Source organism: Schistocerca piceifrons, chromosome 2, assembly GCF_021461385.2.
Source record: "Schistocerca piceifrons isolate TAMUIC-IGC-003096 chromosome 2, iqSchPice1.1, whole genome shotgun sequence".
Taxonomy (NCBI): Eukaryota; Metazoa; Arthropoda; class Insecta; order Orthoptera; family Acrididae; genus Schistocerca; species Schistocerca piceifrons.
This window is the reverse complement of record NC_060139.1, coordinates 896,119,122-896,142,169: the sequence shown is the minus strand read 5'-3', so window position 1 is coordinate 896,142,169 and position 23,048 is coordinate 896,119,122. Positions and strand designations below refer to the sequence as shown.

General features: G+C 44.3%; 1 protein-coding gene across 1 annotated transcript in view; it reads left to right on the top strand.

The window, feature by feature from the left end:
* Window positions 1-23,048, top strand: part of LOC124777172 (solute carrier family 22 member 7-like) — a 205,318-nt gene that overhangs the window by 171,258 nt on the left and 11,012 nt on the right. Inside the window, exon 9 of the mRNA XM_047252481.1 lies at window positions 9,671-9,885. Within this exon, the coding sequence (XP_047108437.1) occupies window positions 9,671-9,885 (215 nt within the window). The remainder of the gene's footprint in view (window positions 1-9,670; window positions 9,886-23,048) is intronic.

Below are 23,048 nucleotides of genomic sequence, written 5' to 3'. Positions count from 1 at the left end.
ATTTTCCATGCCTATGGGATATGTAGATTGATCTTTTAGCCGTACGTGAGCATGTTTTCAGTGCAGAAAAAACCATTCCCACAACGAAGAATTTTTTGAGTGCATGGTGGTTGTTGAGTTTATTGGAAATTTTCAAGTGTATATTGCAACAAAACGTTCCCAGAGAAAAGGTCGAATCATTGGCATGAGTGAAGTAATTACCTTGAGTGACATGGAAGCATCAGACCCACAGATTGCGCAGACAGATGAGTGTAATGTAATGACTGCAGAACGTTTGATCAAGAGATGAATTCCGAACAACAGTGTGGTAACAAGAGTAGTCACTGTTTTTCTAGAAGGGTGATTGGTTCCGAAAAATAGACGGATGATAATAGCTAAAATCCAAACACATGTTACGGGAACTGTGTCAGCACCAAGTGTCGGGAACATATTACTGAAAGCTTGCTTAAGTTTTCAATTTACTATGCGCCGTTTAACGCTGAAAACATAGCACTGACTCCAGGGACTGGAATGCTGTGGGGCCAGAGTCAAACTGGGCACTAAGTGCCATTCAATGGTGTTAAATGATCAGTTTCGCTTGTGTTTGTGGCAGTCAGATCTATGATGACGTGTCGGTGAACGATCTGGTCGAAACTCGAAGGAAGTTGTGATTACCGAGACCTTCTTTCTAGAACTCCTGGCATTTTGTTTTAGGGTTGGAACGGTGTTTGTTGGGGGGAGAGGCTATGTTATCGCCATTATGTGGCAAGAATGGTGAAACTGTATTTATATCCATTATGAACAAGCTACAAGTGGTTTTCCCAGCAGGAAAATACAAGAACGAACACTGCATTTCACACTACAGAAGCCTTGAATAATGTACGTATCCTTGACTTTTCAGTTCCCAAATTTGTCACCCATAGAGCACATCACGGACCCGATTGGGAGACTACTTTCAAACCAGCTTCCAGGCAGCAACCGTCATGAACTAATACAGCACATATTTCAGGCATCGAATATAGATTTCAGTGTCAGGAAGTCGTTTCTGAAAGTATTTGTATGGAGTGTAGCCATGTATGGAAGTGAAACGTGGACGATAAACAGCTTGGACAAGAAGAGAATTGAAGCTTTCGAAATGTGGTGCTACAGAAGAATGCTGAAGATTAGATGGGTAGATAACATAACTAATAAGTAGGTATTGAACAGAATTGGGGAGAAGAGAAATTTGTGGCACGCCTTGACTAGAAGAAGGGATCGGTTGGTAGGACATGTTCTGAGGCATCAAGGGATCAGCAATTTAGTATTGGAGGGCAACACGGAGGGTAAAAATCGTAGAGGGAGACCAAGAGATGAATACACTAAACAGATTCAGAAGGATGTAGGTTGCAGTAGGTACTGAAGATGAAGAAGCTTGTACAGGATAGAGTAGCATGGAGAGCGGAATCAAACCAGTCTCTGGACTGAAGACCACAACAACAAAACATTTCAGGCATGGCAAGGTATTGCCCACGATGGCATTCAGATGTCAAACAAGTACGATAGTGTATTTGCGCCTGTGGTGGTCACAACTCATAGTAATCTTGATGATGGATGTCAGTTCCATACGGAATAAAAGCTTAATCGTTTAATAGCAGTTTCGTTTAGGTCATCGCTACCAAGTTTCATAAATATCGGTGTAGCGATGTATGGTGTAACACTTCCGATTTCTGTAAGTGTACATTTAGTCATTTTTTCCACTCTACTTTGGTCCCTGATCTGTTTGTTTGTTTTCCAGTTTCTTCTAATTGTTGCATATCTTCCTTGCTCTATCTACACTTATAAATGAGCATCGTTCAATTTTTCTGTAGTTTCAGCATTAAAATTCAGTGATTGTGAGCTTTCTTTTTAAAACACAATGGAAACCTAGCTTTGGAAACGACATGTAGCACTTCAAGTGGACGAGGTTGACCTGTGCTCACTGACAACAGTAATTCCTATCGAGTTTGAAAACAATTCTCATTGACAAGACGCGTAGCTCGTCTCTGGTCCCTCTCGGTTAGATTCTTTTTCACAAGCTTTGTTCTTGCACCGTGTTACACGCCTGCGAACTGACACATTGGGCAGTCCAATTTGATACATCAAAAAATCGGACAACTTAATTCACGCTATTTTTCAAAACTGAACATACTCGCCACAGGGTGTTACCCAGCATCCATATTTGTAGAAAATACGAGAGTGAAAGCGGAAGCTTCGTTAAGACCGCTTACTCGGTAATTAGGAGAAGTGATCTTAAGACGGACAACACTGCCCTAGATGGGCAAAACAGTCATTTACAAACGGAAATTAAGTCTATTTTCATTCACTATATATTGAGGAGTACGTCCAAAAACAATAGTCGCTCTGGTCTTAAAGTCGATCCACCTTACCGTTCTTATTCCATACAAAGAATTTGCGCATGAACACCACTTCTGAGTTATGACCTACATTACCAGCGGATGGTCAAATGACCCCTGGTATACGTTACAAAAGCTGACAGTGTGCTCTTTTAATGGGCACACACATATATTGGCTAGTCAGCTGAAAATTAGGTTTTATATTAAAAATTGTGTTTCTTATTGTAACGATGTAATCAGGTTAAGGTACTTCTAAGACTCGATATTCATACAATTGTTCTCTTATTTTTATGGACTTTGTTTTCATGTACTTTGTTTCGTTTATATGTTGCCGTTTTAATTTTTTTAGTCATCGGCCTTTTGACTGGTTTGATGCAGGTCCTCACGAATTATTCTCCTGTGCCAACGTCTTCGTCTCAGAGTAGCACTTGCAACCTACGACCTCTATTATTTGTTAGATGTATTTAAGCCTCTGTCTTCCTACTCGGTTTTTACTCTCTACAGGTCCCTCTAGTTCCATGGAAGTCATTCCTTGATGTCTTAACACATGTCCTGTCATCTTGTCCCTTCTTCTTGCTATTGTTTTCCACATTTTTCTTCCCTCTCCGATTCTACGCAGATCATCTGCTTTCCTTATCTTATCAGTACACCTAATTTTCAAGGTTCGTCTGTAGCACCACATCTCAAATGCTTCGATTCTCTTCTGTTCCGTTTTTCCTACTGTCCATATTTCACTATCATACAATACTGTGCTCCAAACGCACATTCTCAGAAATTTCTTCCTCAAATTAAGGCCTTTGTTTGATACCAACAGAAGACTTTTCTTGCCCAGAAAAACTCTTTTCTCCAATGTTAGTCTGTTTTTGACGTCCTAGCTTCGTCTGTCGTGGGTTATTTTGCTGCCATCAGTCCAGATGTTAAGTTTCTCGCTGTTCCCATTTCTGCTTCTTCTCATTACTTTCGTCTCTTTAGATTGTCTCTCAATCCATGTTCTGTATCCATTAGATTATTCATTCCATTAAGCAGTTCCTGCAGCTCTTCTTCACTTTCACTGATGATAGAAATGTCATCAGCGAATCATATCGTTGATAGCCGTTCATCTTGAGTTTTAATTTCACTCCTAAAGTCTTCTTTTATTTCCATCAATTTCTTCGATGTATAGATTGAACAGTAGGGGTAACAGACTACATCCTTGTCTTACACTCTTTTTAATCCGGGCACTTCATTTTTAGTCTCACACTCTTATTATTACCTCTTGACTCTTGTACATGCTGTATATTACCCGTCTCTCCCTATAGCTTTGCCCTACTTTCCTCAAATTTTCGAACACCTTACAGCATTTGACAATGTCGAATGCTTCTTCCGGGTGACAAATCCTATGAATGTATCTTGATTTGTCTTCAGTCTTACTACCATTATCAATCGCAGCGTCAGAATTGCCTATCTGGTGCTTTTACATTTCCGAAAGCCAAACTCATCGTCCTAAAACACATCCTCAGTATTGTTTTGCATTGTTCTGTGTATTATTTTTCTCAGCAACTTGGATGTATGAGCTGTTAAGCTGATTGTGCGATGATTCTCGCAATTGTCAGCCCTTGCAGCTTCCGGAATAGTAGGACGATATTTTTGCCGAAGTCAGATGGTATACCGCCAGACTCATACATTCTACATACGAACGTGATACTCGTTTTATTGCCACTTCCCCCTGTGATTTTCGAAATTCTGATGGATTCTTATTTACCCCTTCTGTCTTAACTGATCATAAGTCCTCCAAAGCTCTTTTGAATTATGGTTCTAACTCTGGATCCCTTTTCTCTTCTAAATCTACTCCTGTTTCTTTTTCTATCACATCAGACAGATCTTCCCTCATAGACGCCTTTAGTGTATTTTTTCCATTTTCTCGCCCTCTCCTCTGCATTTAACGGTGGGATTAGCGTCTTAATTTTACAATCATTGCTTTTAATTTCACCGAAGGTTCTTTTAATTTTTCTATATGCTGAGTCAGTCCTTTCGACATTCATTTCTTTTTCGATTTTTTCACGTCTTTTTGCATGCGGCTATCTCATATTTAGCATCCCTGCCCCTCAAGTTTATTTTCTTCCTCAGCGATTTGTATTTTTGTATTCCAGAATTTCCCGGAACATTTTTGTACTTCCTTCTTCCTTCGATCAACTGAAGCATTTCTTCTGTTACCTATAGTTTCTTCGGATCTACTTTTGTGGCGGTGTTCGTAGCGACAAGCAATTCGCTGTAGAAACGGCTTACGAAGTCACCGCCACACTTTTAATAGCGGGCCGACCGGTCCGCTGGAACAGTGAACAGAAAGATGAAAACCCAAACACTCTGATTAAATAAAAGTCGGTACTTATCTTTATTAACGAAGATACAGAAGTACAGTAGTGAACTCCGTGTCTACAGAAATCTGTCTAGTTCGAGTCGGAGCGGCTAGGTCAGCGTCGGCTGACGACAAACAACAACTCTGCTGCGATGAACACACAACTGACTAGCACGTACACAATTCGGTGGCGAGTATACAACTGAGCGGCGAATACAGAACTGTCCTAGCGCTCGCGACTCCAGCGCTTAAGAACCAGAAGCCAGCGGTGGCGCGCGCAGACTTGCGGCGATTTCCTGTCTCGCTGGCGCTGCTTATGCGGACGGCGTCCGGACTTTGATGCTGCCAACCTTTTGGCAGCGGGCTCGGGTGGCATTACTGGCTAGGATATAACATCTACCATCTTTGTACCATTGTTTTTCTTCTCAACTTCTGTGACTGCCCTTTTTAGAGGTGTCCATTCTTCTTCAGTTGTACTGCCTGCTGAGCTATTTCTTATTGAAATATCTTCAAGCGGATCTCTTCATTCCTTAGTGCTTAAGTACCCCACTCCTGTGCGTACTGAGCCGGCCGCGGTGGTCTAGCGGTTCTAGGCGTGCAGTCCGGAGCCGCGTGACTGCTACGGTCGCAGGTTCGAATCCTGCCTCGGGCATGGATGTGTGTGATGTCCTTAGGTTAGTTAGGTTTAAGTAGTTCTAAGTTCTAGGGGACTGATGACCACAGCAGTTAAGTCCCATAGTGCTCAGAGCCATTTGAACCATTTGAACCTGTGCGTACTGATTCTCATGACTAATCTGTTAAACTTCAGCCTTCTCTTCATCATTTCTACGTTGTGTTCTGAGTCTATATCTGCGTACGTCTTACAATCAGTATTTAATATCGGAATATCTGTCTGACCATGATGTAATCTAACTGAAATCTTCCCTATCTCCCGGTCATTTCCTATTACATCTACTCCTCTTATGAATCTTGAACAGATTATTTGCCATTACTAGCTGAAATTTGTTACAGAACTTATTTAATCCTCCTCCTCTTTCATTCCTAGTACCAAGCCCATACTCTCCCACAACCGTTTCCTCCACTCCTTCCCTACAAGTGCATTCCAGTCCCCCATGACTATTAGATTTTCATCTCCGTTTACGTACCGAATTACTCGTTTGGTATTCTCATATACTCTCATATACTCTCTCTGTCTCTTCAGCTTTGGCTTGCAACAACGGCACGTATACCTGAACTGTCGTTATATGAGAACTAACTATCCTTGACGGTGTTGGTTTGTTGTCGATTCTGATGAGAACAACGCTATCACTGAACTGTTCACAGTCATACAATCTCTGTCCTACTTTCCTCTTCATAATGGATTCTACTCCCGTTATACCACTCTTCTTTCCATTTCACTTCACTGAACCCCCAATACCTAGAATTATCCTTTCGTTGGTAATTGCATCTTTTTCTCATGGGCACCTTCCCTTTGATACTCCCCTCCCGGAGATCAGAGTGGGGGACTATTCCGGAATCTTTTGCCAATTGAGAGACCATCGTGGCATTTTTTTTCTATTACAGGCCACATTACCTGTTTTTAATGCAATAGTTTCCATTTCTTTCTGCATCCTCATGCCGTTGATCAGTGCTGATTATTCCGCCTTTAGCGTCAGTTTCACACCCCTTGGGCAAGAGAGTGCCCTGAAACCCTGTTCGCTCCTCTGCCCTCTTTGACAAGGACGTTGGCAGAATGAGGGTAACTTCTTTGCCGGAAGTCTGCGGCTGCCAATGCTGATTTTTATTCATAATTTGAGCGGTGGCAGGGTTCGAACCCCGGACCAAGGACGTTCTCAATACTAATCAAAGACGCTACCCTCCTTTTTTCATTTTGTTCAGTAATGTTCTTTGCGTTTGGATTGTGGGACGTCACAGAACATCTGTTCAAGTTGATCGTTGATTCCCTCACTCAGTTTTTCTATTACAGAAGCCCAGCGCCTCTCTGACCGAACACGCTGAGGTAACGTGCCGGCTTCCTAGACCACAGCCTGGTAGCCATCTACCAGTAAGTCAATTTAAGCCACCTGACAGGATATAACTGTGTAAACTTTCTCGGCTTGTTAACTGATGATATTGTCGTCAGATCTGCAGAAGGATCGTATGATCATCTCGACATAATATTTACGCGGTCGTTCTGATTGCCACCTTCACGTCAGCAGGAGGTTTAATCTCGCCATAACTAATACCATGAACGGCAGTCCTTTTACAAGCCACGAAGAGCCAACAGTGTGTGTGCCAGAAATCGTCGTTGTTGCCCCTGAGCGCTAGTAGAGAGGTACAGGGCCACAGTGGTAGACTCTGTCGAGTATCACGGTCAGTATATTCTGCCCCTCCATTTGAATATAACATAAAAAAGGGTTCTTAATCTTGCTTAACCGTCACTTGACACAACACTGTGGAGTAATATATGTGGCGTAGCGAAAACACTGACAGCAACGAGAGCATCAGTCATAGATCAAACTTTGTACATGTAAGAATAAAAGAAACCAAGGGCAGTGTACGTTAAGCCCACTCATAACGATCTGTACTTGGAGGTGCCTAGCTGCCACACCCCTTCACAAACTATGAGCGTACATAAAACTTTACTACATTGTCCCATGTTGTGTCCATCACTGGCAGCCTACAGGATGAATTGATACACTTGGAAGAGGTATTCAGTAAAAAAGTATATGTGCAAAACATCAAACTGAGAGAAAACATTAGTCCGACGAAAGAAAGAGGAAGAAGAAAGAGGTGTTAAGTCTACAGTCTTTCTACGGTACACTGGAAATGTTTCCTCAGAAACTGACAGAATAATGAAGAAACATAAAGTGGATGTGATCCTCCTCTCACCGGCCAAGACGGCAGCTCCTCTAGGAGTTCCAGTGGAGGAACTGCTTTTACGAAAGGTGGGTGTTTATGAAATTAGCTGTCAGAGTAGTAAAAGACACCTAGGACAGACAATACGTCCAATCAAGAGCGGCGCATCCAACACTAGCGACACACCCGCTTTCTACACCCCAACAAATCTGCGATGGCTGAACGTCCACTGGATATTCCAAGGATTACGGGAAAGTCAAGATAATGGACACAGCCTCATCCTACTGGGATTCAGTGGTTAAGGAAGCTAAGAAAATACAGCTGGCAGACAGCCTGCTCGACCGAGAACAGGGTTTCCGCTTCGACAAATGATGGAAGTCATTCATTTCACAGCTGTGTTCCCAGAGGAATTACTGTTCTCAGTCTTCGCAGCCTGGCATTCCAACATGTCCTTAATTTTAATAATCAACCTCATAATTCGTAACAACTGTAGATTTTGTGAATCTCTATTTACTTTGATTCAGTTTTAGAATCATAAAGATTACCTGTGACTGACGATCTTGCCACAGACAGTATTATCTTTGATTCATGCGTGTTTACTCCGCGGTATTGTGTCGAATGGTTTAGATTCTGCCAGCGACACACCTTGAGGATGGCTGTAAGGTTATGACCTGAAATATCGGAAGAAGGAACGATACTACCCGGATGCATGCCCGAAAGGTAATGAAATAAAGAAACGTCCTGTTTATATCATTATGTCACATTATTGTATCTGGACAAAAGAGCTTTGCCTAAAACCATTAACAATTAAAAAAGTGAAAAAGATCTTAGTGAAGCTGGCATCTACATCTAGATCTACATCTACATCTACATCCATAATCCGCAATCCACTTGACGGTGTGTGGTGGAGGGTACTTTAAGTACCTCTATCGGTTCTCCGTTCTATTCCAGTCTCGTATTGTTCGTGGAAAGAAAGATTGTCGGTGTGCCTCTGTGTGGGCTCTAATCTCTATGATTTTATCCTCATGGTCTCTTCGCGAGATATACGTAGGAGGGAGCAATATACTGCTTGAATCCTCGGCGAAGGTATGTTCTCGAAACTTCAACAAAAGCCCGTAGCGAGCTACTGAGCGTCTCTCCTGCAGTCTTCCACTGGAGTTTATCTGTCATCTCCGTAACGCTTTCGCGATTACTAACGAAGCGATTACTAACGAATCGCGCTGCTCTCCGTTGGATCTTCTCTATCTCTTCTATCAACCCTATCTGGTACGGTTCCCACACCGATGAGCAGTATTCAGGCAGTGGACGAACAAGTGTACTGTAACCTACTTCCTTTGTTTCCGGATTGCATTTCCTTAGGATTCTTCCAATGAATCTCTGTCTGGCATCTGCCTTACCGACGATCAACTTTATATGATCATTCCATTTTAAATCACTCCTACTGCCTATTCCCAGATAATTTATGGAATTAACTGCTTTCAGTTGCTGACCTGCTATATTGTAGCTAAATGTTAAAGGATGTTTCTTTCTATGTATTCGCAGCACATTACACTTGTCTGCATTGAGATTCAATTGCCATTCCTTAACCATGCGTCAATTCGTTGCAGATCCCCCTGCATTTCAGTACAATTTTCCATTGTTACAACCTCTCGATATACTATAGCATCATCCGCAAAAAGCCTCAGTGAGCTTCCGATGTTATCCACAAGGTCATTTATGTATATTGTGAATAGCAACGGTCGTACGACACCCCTCTGTGGCACACCTGAAATCACTCTTACTTCGGAAGACTTCTCTCATTGAGAATGACATGCTGCATTCTGTTATGTAGGGTCTCTTCAATCCACAAGAGGTGTTGAGGTCAGTAATACAAACAGACAACGGTGGTTGCGATTTAGCAGCCACGGTTCGCCCGGCTGCTCCCGTTGGAGGTTCGAGTCCTCCCTCGGGCATGGGTGTGTGTGTGTTGTCTTTAGCGTAACTTAGTTTAAGTTGGATTAAGTAGTGTGTAAGCTTAGGGACCGAAGACCTCAGCAGTTAAGTCCCATAGGACTTACCACAAATTTCTATTTTGCAATTTAGCCACGTTTATTGTTGGCTCTGATCAGATAACTGAAGTGCAGCTTGGGCTCATTTTGCATTTCAGCACGACGATGATGGTGCTGTACGACTCGACCCTGCTGACGATGACGAACGCGGTGGACAACAGCCCCGTGCTGAACCTGGTGGTGCAAGCGGCCATCGAGGTGCCGGCGTACATGGCGGGCCGCGTCGCCAGCGATCGCATGGGCAGGAAACCGGCGCTCTACTGCGCTCTGCTGGCACTCGCCATTCTCAACACCTGCAGCGCTGCCATCGCAGGTACGTCGCAGAGAGCTGCAGGCGTGTCGCCAGTCCACCTTTTATTGATTTGGTTAGGGTGCGCGGGAGACAGCGCAGATTAATTCCCATAGGTTGGACCTGAAACTAGTCGACGCTCCTTGGCCTTACGATATAGCCCCGCGTGAACAGCGCATATGAACACGGGGCGGTCACTCATTTCTGCCTACTTGGGCTTAGGCAGCGAAGTCTCATGAATGGGCTGGCGGTGGGGTTCCTTGAATAGCCACCCCACTGTATTGTGTCGCAGCTAGCCACCACGTTTCCTCCGCCACGTGGCACACAACACCGCTCCTAATATTCTGTCGGTCCTCCTATTGCCCGGTGCAATGCAACAACTCGACATAGCATAGACTCAACAAATCTCTGGAAGCCCGCTGCAGAAATATTGAGCCATGCTGCCTCTGTAGGCGTCCATAATTTCAAAAGTGTTGCCGGTGCAGGATTTTGTGCACGACCTGACCTCTTGTTCCACAAATGTTCGATAGGATTCATGTCAGGCGATCTTGGTTGTCAAATCATTCGCTCGAATTCCCCAGAATGATCTTCAAACCAATCGCCGCAGACATGACATCGTTGTTTAGGAACGCAGAGACCATGACATCTACACCTAAATTTATACTCCGCAAGCCACCCAGCGGTGTGTGGCGGAGGGCACATTACGTGTCACTGTCATTACCTCCCTTTCCTGTTCCATTCGCGTATGGTTCGCGCGATAGGATTCATGTCAGGCGATCTTGGTTGTCAAATCATTCGCTCGAATTGTCCAGAATGATCTTCAAACCAATCGCCGCAGACATGACATTGTTGTTTAGGAACGCAGAGACCATGACATCTACATCTAAATTTATACTCCGCAAGCCACCAGCGGTGTGTGGCGGAGGGCACATTACGTGTCACTGTCATTACCTCCCTTTCCCGTTCCATTCGCGTATGGTTCGCGGGAAGAACGACTGCTGGAAAGCCTCCGTGCGTGCTCGAATCTCTCTGATTTTACACTCGTGATCTCCTCGGGAGGTATAAGTAGGAGGAAGCAATACAGGGCGTTTCAAAAAGAAAGAGCAGATTTCAAACATTTATTTCTCAAAAACTACAAATGATAGAAACACAATTCCAACGGTCCTTCACTCAATATGAGTACCAAATGTTACACAACAAATATCAAAACTGTACCTCAATATGAGCACCATTTGTTACACGACAAATATCAAACCGGTATCTCATTTCTTGCCACACACGACGCAACTGGTCTTTAGTTACCGAATTCACGGCCGCAACAATTCGATGTCGTACCTCTTGAAGAGTAGCGGGCATAGGTGGGACATAAACACAGTCCTTTATGCACGTTGCACACCAACAATGGACTCTAACTTTGCAAATTGCAGCACACAAAATGATCGTTCCTGTGGTGTCGTCGCCATTTTCCTACAAACAAACGCCAGCGCCACTGCGGATTTGCATGGAACTTCTGCGCGGACCATTGAAAAACTTTGAACCTTTCTCTGACAAGAAACGTTTGAATTGTGTTTCTATCATTTGTAGTTTTTGAGAAATAAATGTTTGAAATCTGCTCTTTCTTTTTGAAACGCCCTGTATATTCGATACCTCATCCAGAAACGCACCCTCTCGAAACCTGGGCAGCAAGCTACACCGCGATGCAGAGCGCCTCTCTTGCAGAGTCTGCCACTTGAGTTTGCTAAAATCTCCGTAACGGTATAACGTTTACCAAATAACCCTGTGACGAAACGCGCCGCTCTTCTTTGGATCTTCTCTATCTCCTCTGTCAATCCGACCTGGTACGGATTACACAATGATGAGCAATACTCAAGTATAGGTCGAACGAGTGTTTTGTAAGCCACCTCCTTTGTTGATGGACTACATTTTCTAAGGACTCTCCCAATGAATCTCAACCTGGCACCCGCTTTACCAACAATTAATTTTATATGATCATTCCACTTCAAATCGTCCAGTACGCATACTCCCAGATATTTTACAGAAGTAACTGCTACCAGTGTTTGTTCCGCTATCATATAATCATACAATAAAGGATCCTTCTTTTTATGTATTCGAAATACATTACATTTGTCTATGTTAAGGGTCAGTTGCCGCTCCCTGCACCAAGTGCCTATCCACTGCATATTTTCCTGCATTTCGCTGCAATTTTCTAATGCTGCAACTTCTCTGTATACTACAGCATCATCCGCGAAATTCCGCACGGAACTTCCGACACTATCTACTAGGTCATTTATGTATATTGTGAAAAGCAATGATCCCATAACACTCCCCAGTGGCACGCCAGAGGTTACTTTAACGTCTGTAGACGTCTCTCCATTGAGAACAACATGTTGTGTTCTGTTTGCTAAAAACTCTTCAATCCAGCCACACAGCTGGTCTGATATTCCGTAGGCTCTTACTTTGTTTACCAGGAGTCAGTGCAGAACTGTATCGAACGCCTTCCGGAAGTCAAGGAAAATGGGATCTACCTGGGACCTTAATCTAATATTTTCTGGGTCTCATGAACAAATAAAGCGAGTTGGGTCTCACACGATCGCAGTTTCCGGAATCCATGTTGATTCCTACTGAGTAGATTCTAGGTTTCCAGAAATGACATGATACGCGAGCAAAAAACATTTTCTAAAATTCTACAACAGCTCTATGCCAGAGATATAGGCCTATAGTTTTGCGCATCTGCTCGACGACCTTTTTAGAAAACTGGAACTACCTGTGCTCTTTTCCAATCGTTTGGAACCTTCCGCTTCTCTAGAGACTTGCGGTAAAGGGCTGTTAGAGGGGCGGCAAGTTCTTTCGCGTACTCTGTGTAGAATCGAATTGGTATCCGATCAGGTCCAGTGGACATTCCTCTCTTGAGTGATTTCAGTTGCTTTTCTATTCCTTGGACATTTATTTTTTCGTTCGTGCGACGATTTAGAGAAGGAATTGCAGTACGGTCTTCCTCTGTGAAACAGCTTTGGAAAAAGATGTTTAGTATTTCAACTTTACGCGTGTCATCCTCTGTTTCAATGTCATTAACATCCCAGAGAGCTGCCTCTGTAGCCGTCCATAGTTTCGAAAGTGTTGCCGGTTCAGGATTTTGTGCGCGACCTGACTTCTTGTCCCACAAATTTTCGTTAGGATTCCTGTCAGGCGATCATGCTGGTCAAATCATTCGCTCGAATTGTCCAGAATGTTCTTCAAACCAATCGCCGGTGACATGGCATCGTTGTTTAGGAACGGGAAGACCATGAACGACTGCAAATGGTCCCTAAGTAGCTGAACATTATCATTCACAATGATCGGTTCATTTGGACTTGATGACCAAGTACATTCCACGTAAATACAGCCCACACCATTGTGGAGCCACCACATGCTTGCACAATGCCTTGTTGACAACTTGGATCCATTGCTTCGTGGAATATGGGCCATATTCGAACCCTACCATCAACTTTTGCTAATGATAATCGGGACACATTTGACCAGATCACGGTTTTTCAGTCGTCTGTGCTCCAACCGATGTGGTCACAAGCAATGGAGAGGCGCAGCGGGCGATGTCGTTCTGTCAACAAAGGCACTCGCGTCGCTCGTCTCTTGTCATAGCCCATTAACGCCAGATTTTACCGCACTTTGCTAACGGACACGTTCGGTGTCTACGATTATTTCATGCAGTTTTGCTTGTCTGCTAGCACTGACAACTCTACATAGACCTTGCTGCTCTCGGTCGTTAAGTGAAGGCTGTCAGCAACTGCACTGTCTGTGGTAAGAGTTAGTGCCTTCAATTTGGTATTCTTGGCATAGTCTCGACATTGTGGGCCTCCCTAACGATTTCTGAAATGGAATGTCCCATACGTCTAGCTCCAACTACTCTCCATGAAAATCTCTTACTTCTCGTCATGCGGCCATAAACACGTCGGAAACCCTTTTACACGAATCACCTGAGTACAAATGACACCTCCACCAATGCACTGCTCCTTTAAACACTGTGTGCGCGATAATACCACCATCTATACATGAGCATATCGCTGTGCGATAACTTCTGTCACCTCATTGTATACTCGAGAACATGGTGCACAATCTGGGTGCAGAGATCCGGACACACTGAGATTCAAAAAATACAGATTCTGCATCAGTAGTTCAATGCACATCAAAAGGCAGAGGGTGCATATCGTATCGCCTTATTTTCTTACCTTGATTATTCTGAAATACGTGATGGTGCATTCAAGCAATAGCAGTCATAACGCCTCCGTGAAAGAGCAAGTATCCCCGATAGTACTGGCAAGCTTTTTAAGTACGAAATAGACAGGAGAGAGAAATGATCAGTTTTTCTTATTTCATTATTTATCGTATAGCGTACTGTAAGAGCTTTTGAATCACAAGAACAGCTATATACATACAAAGATTACTAAACTAATACACTTCGGCACATCTCTGCAGCTTAATATAACACAAATGGCAACTGCTATATGCGAATATCAAGGTAATTTCCATAGTATATCACACAACACGTCACTGTCAGATAATCTTCAAAACGACCTTCTAACGTTGTTGACAAAACATGAGCAACTGTCGTTCAGCACCACTGTCAAAAGATGGCGATAAAAATTGTGGAAAGTGTCTGCACGCTTTTCAGACCCATGCAGATGTGATAAGGAATAGCCCACACTGCCTGACGTTGGCCAGACCCTGGATGCGCGGCAGTTTCAGGCATTACGGAGGAAAGTTTTGCTGCCAACAGCAGCACCCTCCACCATGCGCCATCTGGTGTATGGCGGAATGTAGAATATAGATGTACGTAGAATAATGTAGTGAGGGGAAGAACAGAAAACAAGAGAATGGAAGCGTTTGACACGTGAATTACTGAAGAATCTGAAAAATTGTATGCATTGATTAAAAATGAGGATTTTCTTCGAAGAATCTGCGAGGAAAGGGATATGCGCAAAACACTAATATGAACTAAAGGCAGAACGTTAGGACACGTGTTAAGACATCAGGGAATAACTTGCGTAATACTGAGGAGGGGAAAATGGATACTGAAATGCATCCATCTAATAACTGAGGATGTTGGTTATAAGTACTGCTGTGAGATGATGATGATGTAGGCAGAGGAGAGGAAGTAACCGCGGCGCACATCAAACCTGTCAGAAGACTGATGTGAAAAGAAGGAGTACACTATCTGAATTTTGAAGAAATGATTTTACCTGACGCTACGCTTGTTATCCCTAGCGTCTGCCACTAGAAAATAGTCAACATTCCTCCGAGGTTCTCACTCTGGTTGTACAAACCGGTAACGAGTTGTGCAGAAATATTAGAGAACTATTGAGAAGAGTACAGCGTGGTTTACCTCTCTCTTGGATGAATTACACTCCTTTGGAGTTTTTTGTGACGTTACTGATCAGTTAAGACACTTTCTCAGACACATGTAAAAACATATTTCATAAAATCCGTAAATGAATTAATGTCCATCCGCGGAATGGTTGAAAAAATATATCTTTGTGCTCGAGTACCGAGTCCAGATTGAAAATGACTGATTTGTTGTATGACAACTCATTAATTTAAAGCAACAGTGTCAACTTATTGTGTCAATTTATTTTGTAAATAAACAAACATCACTGTTGCTTACAAGCCGTTGCGCCTAATATGGTGCCAAGTTGAAAAGTAAATTATCTAACCGACAGCTACTACACTCACGCTACTGGTTTGTATGAGAGAACAGCAGCAACGATTGTCATTTTCACCTGAAGAGTTTAACTTAAAAACAGCACTAGCGATGTCTTCCTTTCAGAGTCAACAGGCATTTTAAATATCAGTCTCGTTAACAAAATACCTTAACCCTCCCGGATAGCCTCATCTGTGATGTAAAGAATCGCACCGACGCCTGATCGAATCCACCTGGCGAATTAACGGTGAAGCTCGGTGTGATAACCAGATTGGATATGGTTTGTAGGTAGTTTCCCACAATCCACTATGTAAATACTGGGCTAGTTCCCACATCTCACCTCGGATACACGTTGCGTAAAGATATAGGAAACCATCTCGCACTTGAACGTGTGCTTTATTCTAGATGGAGACAGATGGTGTAGACGATCTCCATCCTGGGGTGCAGGGGCGACGTCAAGAAGAGAATCCGGCCACCCACTGTGCTCAGTATTGCCTCAGCCTCTATAACAATGCACAAAGAAGAAAGGAGAAGATTGGCTATTACCAAATTAAAATATAATAAACAGATATTTTAAATATAGTCCCTTGCAGAATACCAGTTGATTTGGTTTGGAATTCTGATACATAATTATTTGATTGAACTGTTTTGCAAGAAGAAAACAATATTGGTGACTGCAAAAAATTAACACCTCTGTTTTCACCCAACTTTGTGTTGTGATCAGATGAAACTACTCTCGTCCAGCCAAAACTGTGGGTTCTTTGATAATTTTAGGAGAAAGCTTATCAAACTAGAACACATGTAATATAATTTCACTTTATTACATAAGAGAATAAAAGATTTACTTAACTTTGACACAGTACTTTGCCACAGGATTGCTTGATAATATACCTCTGTCAGTGAACATTAAAGCATCACTTGATGCACTGATTAACAAACTGTTCTCTTCAGGTAGAATGTTGTGCCTTTACTGAAGTATAAGTTCAGCAAAATGGTTCAAATGGCTCTAAGCACTATGGGACTTGACATCTGAAGTTATCAGTCCAGTAGACTTAAAACTACTTAAAGCTAACTAACCCAAGGACATCACACACATCCATGCGTGAGGCAGGATTCGAACCTGCGACCGTAGCAGCAGCCGGTTCCGAACTGAAGCGCCTAGAACCACTCGGCCACAGCGGCCGGCTCAAGTTCAGCAGAAACTTTATAACAACTGTCTCTGTGTTGAAAATTTCTCGAGTATTTAGCCAGGTAGCATCGTCCAAAAAGCTCGATATTTCGGCAAGCCGACTTCTTGCCATTTTCAGGCATTGTTGGTGTCTGATTGATCTCTGATGGCTGCCGACTTTATACAATCTCCACCGCTCTCCCGCAGCCTCCTGAGCGCTTCCGAGCGGTCCGCGGTCGGTCGTGGGGGAAGGACGGCGCTGGGTGGTGGGGGAAGGACGGCGCTGGGTGGTGGGGGAAGGGCGGTGCTGGGTGGTGGGGGAAGGCCGACGCCCCGCGACAGATCACGGGCCGCAGTCCTTCCGCGGCTACGGCGGCTTGCGGAACTCTGCCGTCGTGGAGACAATGCTTCTTCTTCTTCAGATGTCCTGACAGGAGCGGATTTCCGTGTTGACTGTCGTTGTGTTTTAATCATACTCAAAGCTGGATCCCAGATTTTGCTTAGCTTGAAACCGCTGTCTTTATTTATTAGTTCGTCACGCAGCCGGATCTCCACTGCCTCTTTGAGGAGACAATCCCAGAAGGTGATTGACTGCTGTAACACTTTTGTGCCATCGAAGTTCATGTCATGTCCAAGTGAGATGCAGTGCTCTGCCACGGCGGACTTGGTCGGCTGTGCGTTGTCTATGTGGCGTTCACTACATCTCTCCTGTACCGTCCGGATGGTCCGTCCTATATATATTTTATATTTTCCTGCACTGGCAAGGGATGATCTAAACTCCCGGTTTCCGGAGTCCTAAGTCGTCCTTGACTGATCCTAATAATGTTTTCGTTTTGGGTGGAGGGCGAAACACGCACTTGACATCATATTTTCTGAGTATTCTGCCGATCTTTGCCGACGTGTTCCCGACATCTGGTATGATCGCTGTCGCAACCGGTTTGTCTTCGTCCTCGGAATGCTGCGGTCTCGACTTCTTCGGTATTAAGGCCTGTTTTATCTGCTGGTTGTTGTAATCGTTCGTGCGGAACACAGCCTGCAAGTGCTGCAATTCAGCTGCTAGGCTGCCACAGTCGGAGATTTCGGGTGCTCTGTGCACCAGTGTGCTTAGAACACCCTCTCCCTGTGAAGGAGCATGACAGCTGGAGGCATGCGGGTACAAATCTGTATGTGTCGACTTACGGTAGACGCTGTGTCCTAGTGTGCCATCTGGTCTTCGCTTGACGAGCACATCCAGAAATGGAAGCTGGTTGTTTTCTTCTACCTCCATCGTGAACTTGATATTCTTGTGCAGCGAGTTGAGATGCTGCAGAAAGTCTTGGAGGCGTTGTCGTCCGTGCGGCCAGATTACGAATGTATCGTCTATATATCGAAAAAAGTAAGAGAGCTTGTAGGCTGCCGACTCCAGAGCTTCTTCTTCAAAAGCCTCCATAAACATATGGGCCACTACTAGTGATAGCGGACAGCCCATCGCTACTCCATCTGTTTGTTCGTAGTAGTTCCCATCGAACAGAAAGTATGTTACGTAAGTAAGAATTCGAAAATTTTCGTTACTGTTGGTCCAAATTTTTCTCCTATGAGGCTTAGGGAGTCTCTTAGAGGTACCCTAGTAAACAGGGATAGCACGTCAAAGCTCACCATGAGGTCTTCTTGGCCCAGTCGGAAGTTCTGGAGCTTCTGGACGAAATGCGCGGTGTCTCTGATGTGGTACGGACATTTGTTCATAAAGGGACTGAGCATCGACGTCAGACGTTTTACTAATTCATATGTTGGTGCTCCAATGTTGCTTACAGTCGGGCGGAGAGGCAATCCCTCCTTATGGGCTTTAGGTAGTCTGTAAATTCTAGGAGGTGCAACTGGTCGTGGCCGAAGTTTCTTCACCGTCTTCTTATCTTCGAAGGCATGCTGGAGAAGCTCAATAGTTTTCCTTTTCCCTCTATTGGTAAGATCGTCTTCGATTCTCCGGTAGCTGTCGTCTTTTAATAGGTCGTACAACGTTTGCTTGTATACATTATATGGTAGTAGGACCGTGCAATTCACTTTATCTGCTGGGAGGACGACAGTCTCGGCATATTCTCGGAGCCGCTTCAGTGCTTTCCTCTCTTCCTTGGAGATCTTTGGCTTCGAGGGAGCCACCCTGGTGAGTACACGGCATGTTTCCCGTCGTATTTTCTCTGCAGCGTCACGTGGAAGTGCAAGATCTGTCGCGGGGCGCCGCGCTTCCCCCACCACCCAGCGCCGCGCTTCCCCCACCACCCAGCGCCACCCTTCCCCCACCACCGACCGCGGACCGCTCGGAAGCGCCCAGACGGAGGCTGCTGGAGAGGGGTGGAGATTATATAAAGTCGGCATCCATCAGAGATCAATCAGACACCAAGAACACCTGAAGATGGCAAGAAATCGGCTTGCCGAAATATCGAGCCTTTTGGACGACGCTACCCGGCTGAATACCCGAGAAATTTTCAAGATTTCTGTACGCCGAGAAAACCTCAGATCACACAACTGTCTCTGTCTTACACGGTGTTGCTGACTCTTTCAGATGCAGTCACGGACTGGGGCTTAGCTCTTGCACGCTCAACCTTCTATTGACCTGCAGTTTGAGGGCGCTGCTGTGCTTAGAAGGGAAACGTGCTCTTCAGGGGCGCCACCGATACATTGTTGCGGATCGCAGCGAAGCCCCGCAAACGTCTGTGGTAGCGATATGGGTTGCCAACCTCGGCGTGCTACTGTGATATCTGGACGATACTATACTTTCTAATAGCCAAAATAATTTGCTGAGCCGTGTCATTCACTTCTACTGTGTGTCTAAATGTTCTTCCTGGTATCAGACTCTAGCTATGATTAACGTCCTTGCAGCAAATAAAAGCTTTCATGTTGTTGTATTAAGTAATTCAGTATAAATTACGGTGTAACCTATTAATTTCATGACGGTATTGATGTGAGCACCTGAGAAACAGCCGGCCGGGGTGGCCGAACGGTTCTAGGCGCTACAGTCTGGAACCGTGCTACCGCTACGGTCGCAGGTTCGAATCCTGCCTCGGGCATGGATGTGTGTGATGTCCTTCGGTTAGTTAGGTTTAAGTAGTTCTAAGTTCTAGGGGACTGATGACCACAGAAGTTAAGTCCCATAGTGCTCAGAGCCATTTGAACCATTTTTGAACCTGAAAAACAGCTCCATTTCTCCTTGCATTGGTAAAGACCGTTCTGTTCCTTTGCCAGCACGATAAATGAAACTCAGTAATATATAATTTTTTTTTTGACTGTGTGCTACATGAAGTGGTTTGTTTGAGTATCTGCTGTAGAAGCTGAAGAGGAACCTGTTGCTTTCGTCCCACACGACAATATTTCATTGAAGAAAGTTAAACACTGAAACGGTTATAAAGGAAATTCGATTAAAGTGGAACAATAAGGCGGTTCTTTCAAAATGCAGCCTGATGTCTTACTTTTTATTTCTTTTAAGGATTTGCTGTATCAGGGTTTGAGACCCCAGAGAATGTTGACTGGCCGCCGTGTCCTCCCCTGCCTTGTGGCGTTGTGCGGATGTGGTATGGAGGGCAAGTGATGAGTACACCGCTCTCCCGGCCATTTTGTCGGCTTTCCAGACCGTGGTGCCGCCACTTTTCATTCAAGTAGCTCCCCATTTGGAATCATAAGGCTGAGTGTACTCCGTACCAGTCCCCCCTACCGAGGGAAAATCCTTGATAGCACTGGGAATCGAACCTAGATCCCCCGTATGGCAGCCATTCGTGTTGGTCATTTAGCTATGCAGTCGTACTATTTCTTCTACCATGAAATGGAAATCGCTAAACAAGAAACGATATCCGCATTTGCGCTATAAACCTGGCATATTTGGTTACTTTTTTTCGTCAGACCAAACAAAGGAGGTAACGTTACATCTTCTACTGCTGTTATTCTACAGCTTGGCTTCGTGCACTATCATAGTGAGAACTACCGAGTTTTCGAATCCGGTGATGCGTGTTGCAAGATGTCACTGGGTGTACGGGTATACTTTTTCTAAATGCTTTTGATAGCCACCCAGCATCCCCTCTCCTTAAGCAGGTCACCTCACGATTCAAATGTATGATAACGATGTAACCGCAAGGGAATGGAAAGGCAGGTTGGCCCTGACACATGATTCGTAGCTGTTGGTATTGTACAAAATTAATAAGCGTGAAAGTAGCACTGCGGAAAAGTGTCTACTGGAACCAAACGAGAGCTCAGAAACAGTGCGATTTTTTGAAAAATTAGTCATATTTATATTTTCACTTGACAAATACAAGTAAACAAATTCCGTATTTTAGAAGAACTGAGTGTAGGACCTGAGTACACGGAAATAATCACGTTAAACGCTAGGGTGAGTGGTATGGCTAATAAAGGAATTGATATTACTCTGGCAACAAAGCTTCGCACAGAATCTAGCTGAATTTAAACATTAGATCGTTCTGATCATGATGATTGCATCGACTTCACAAGTGGGTTGGATCAGCATGCAAGAAAACACAGCAACAAAGTCATAGCCAACAGGTCAATTACAAAACGTGATCGATTAATTACCCAGTGTCAAAACGCGTCTATTTCCTCCTGTGTATTACTTGGTCGCCACATTGGCACGTAAACTTACACAAGTTAAAGTGTGCTGAGGTCAGATGGTGTTACAGCAGGTGATGGAGTGATACATGGCACGCTACGTCAGCTGCTGCTCTCTCCACCGCAGGTGTTTGCGAAGTCCACGATCAGTGTGCCTCAGGAGGAGGCTCAGTTCCATCATTAAAAAATTGTGGCTCCTGTTCCTGCCCTCGCGATGCCGCCAAAATTGTGTGCAAGCCAATCTAAATGAACGACTCTAGCTCTGCCAATGGGAAATATCGTCTCAAAAATGGTGCGTTCATTCCGCAAAATAGCCTGATGATTTTTGAGAAGTTGCGAATTCCGACGAATGATAAGAATAGTCAGCCACTGTTCCCATACGCCGCCCAACGGTAACACAGCCTCACCTGTCCACTAATACTCCATGTGGAGAGTGTTTGTCAGAAAGTTGACCAATAATTTACAAGCGACATATGTCCTTAATTTTACATTACCAGTGTTGTAGCAAGCGACGTTTTAGGCTACGCTGCAGTTTTTACTCCTTTTTCTTGTTTTATGACATTTACTTCTGGCAGCACGTAGTCGATACAGTTTTGCTTTGTTTCATCCTTTGCTGAGTGATTATTTCTTTTTCGGTACTCTAGTGAGAAACTATTGACTCTGAAGGTCTAAAGCGTGTATCAAAAATAATGGCGCAAACTTACACGGCTGAAAATACACGATAATTGAAGCACAAATGTCCCACAAAACACGGGTCCGCAAACGAGCTGCTTGCGTGATAATCACTACTGTGTCGTTCGAAGCCGCCACTGACGTCATTGTAAACATCGTCCGGTTTCTCCCTTGCGCACTCGAGGCCGTCCTCCGTTCGCTGTTTACACAATGGAACATTGCCGTGAGGTGGAGTTGGAATCAGACCATACGCGCAGAACGTATAGGACGGATACAGTACACAGTCTCAGAGGGTAACAGACGCGTCTGAGGAGTATTACGTGCTCAAAAATGTTCAAATGTGTGTGAAATCTTATGGGACTTAACTGATAAGGTCATCAGTCCCTAAGCTTACACACTACTTAACGTAAATTATCCTGAGGACAAACACAAACACCCATGCTCGAGGGAGGACACGAACCTCCGCCGGGACCAGCCGCACAGTCCATGACTGAAGCGCCTAAGACCGCACGGCTAATCCCGCGCGGCAGTGCACCGTGTGCCGTATTGTAGTTACAATGGAACCGAACAGTAACGAAGAGTATGCGGATATGCATTTCGTGTACGGTAGGGCTAATAGCAATGCACGGGAGGCTGCACCCTTGCACCAAGAAACATATACTGATCGAAGACACCTCGAAAGTCGTATATTTACAAGGGTCCATCAGCGCCTGAGAGAACACGGTGGTTTTGCACATGGTAGAGCAGGAGGTAGGCTTGCTCGCATTGCGTCTGAGGTTGAGGATATGGTGTTGGAAGCAGTGCAGCCCTCTACAGGGACTTCGAAGAGAATTGCCACACAAGTGCCTGTTCTAAGTCACAGCTGTGTATGGAAAATTTTACATCGCAATTAACTGTGGACTTCATTTTGTCAGTGGCTGCAACAGCAGGCTGTAGTCGATCCTCGTTTCACATGTAACATTTTATTTAAAGACGAAGCAGGATTCACATGCGATGGTGTGTTTAACTATCATAATACACGTTTGTGGTGTGATACCCACGTGCTGTTCATGAGTCACCACATCAGCAACG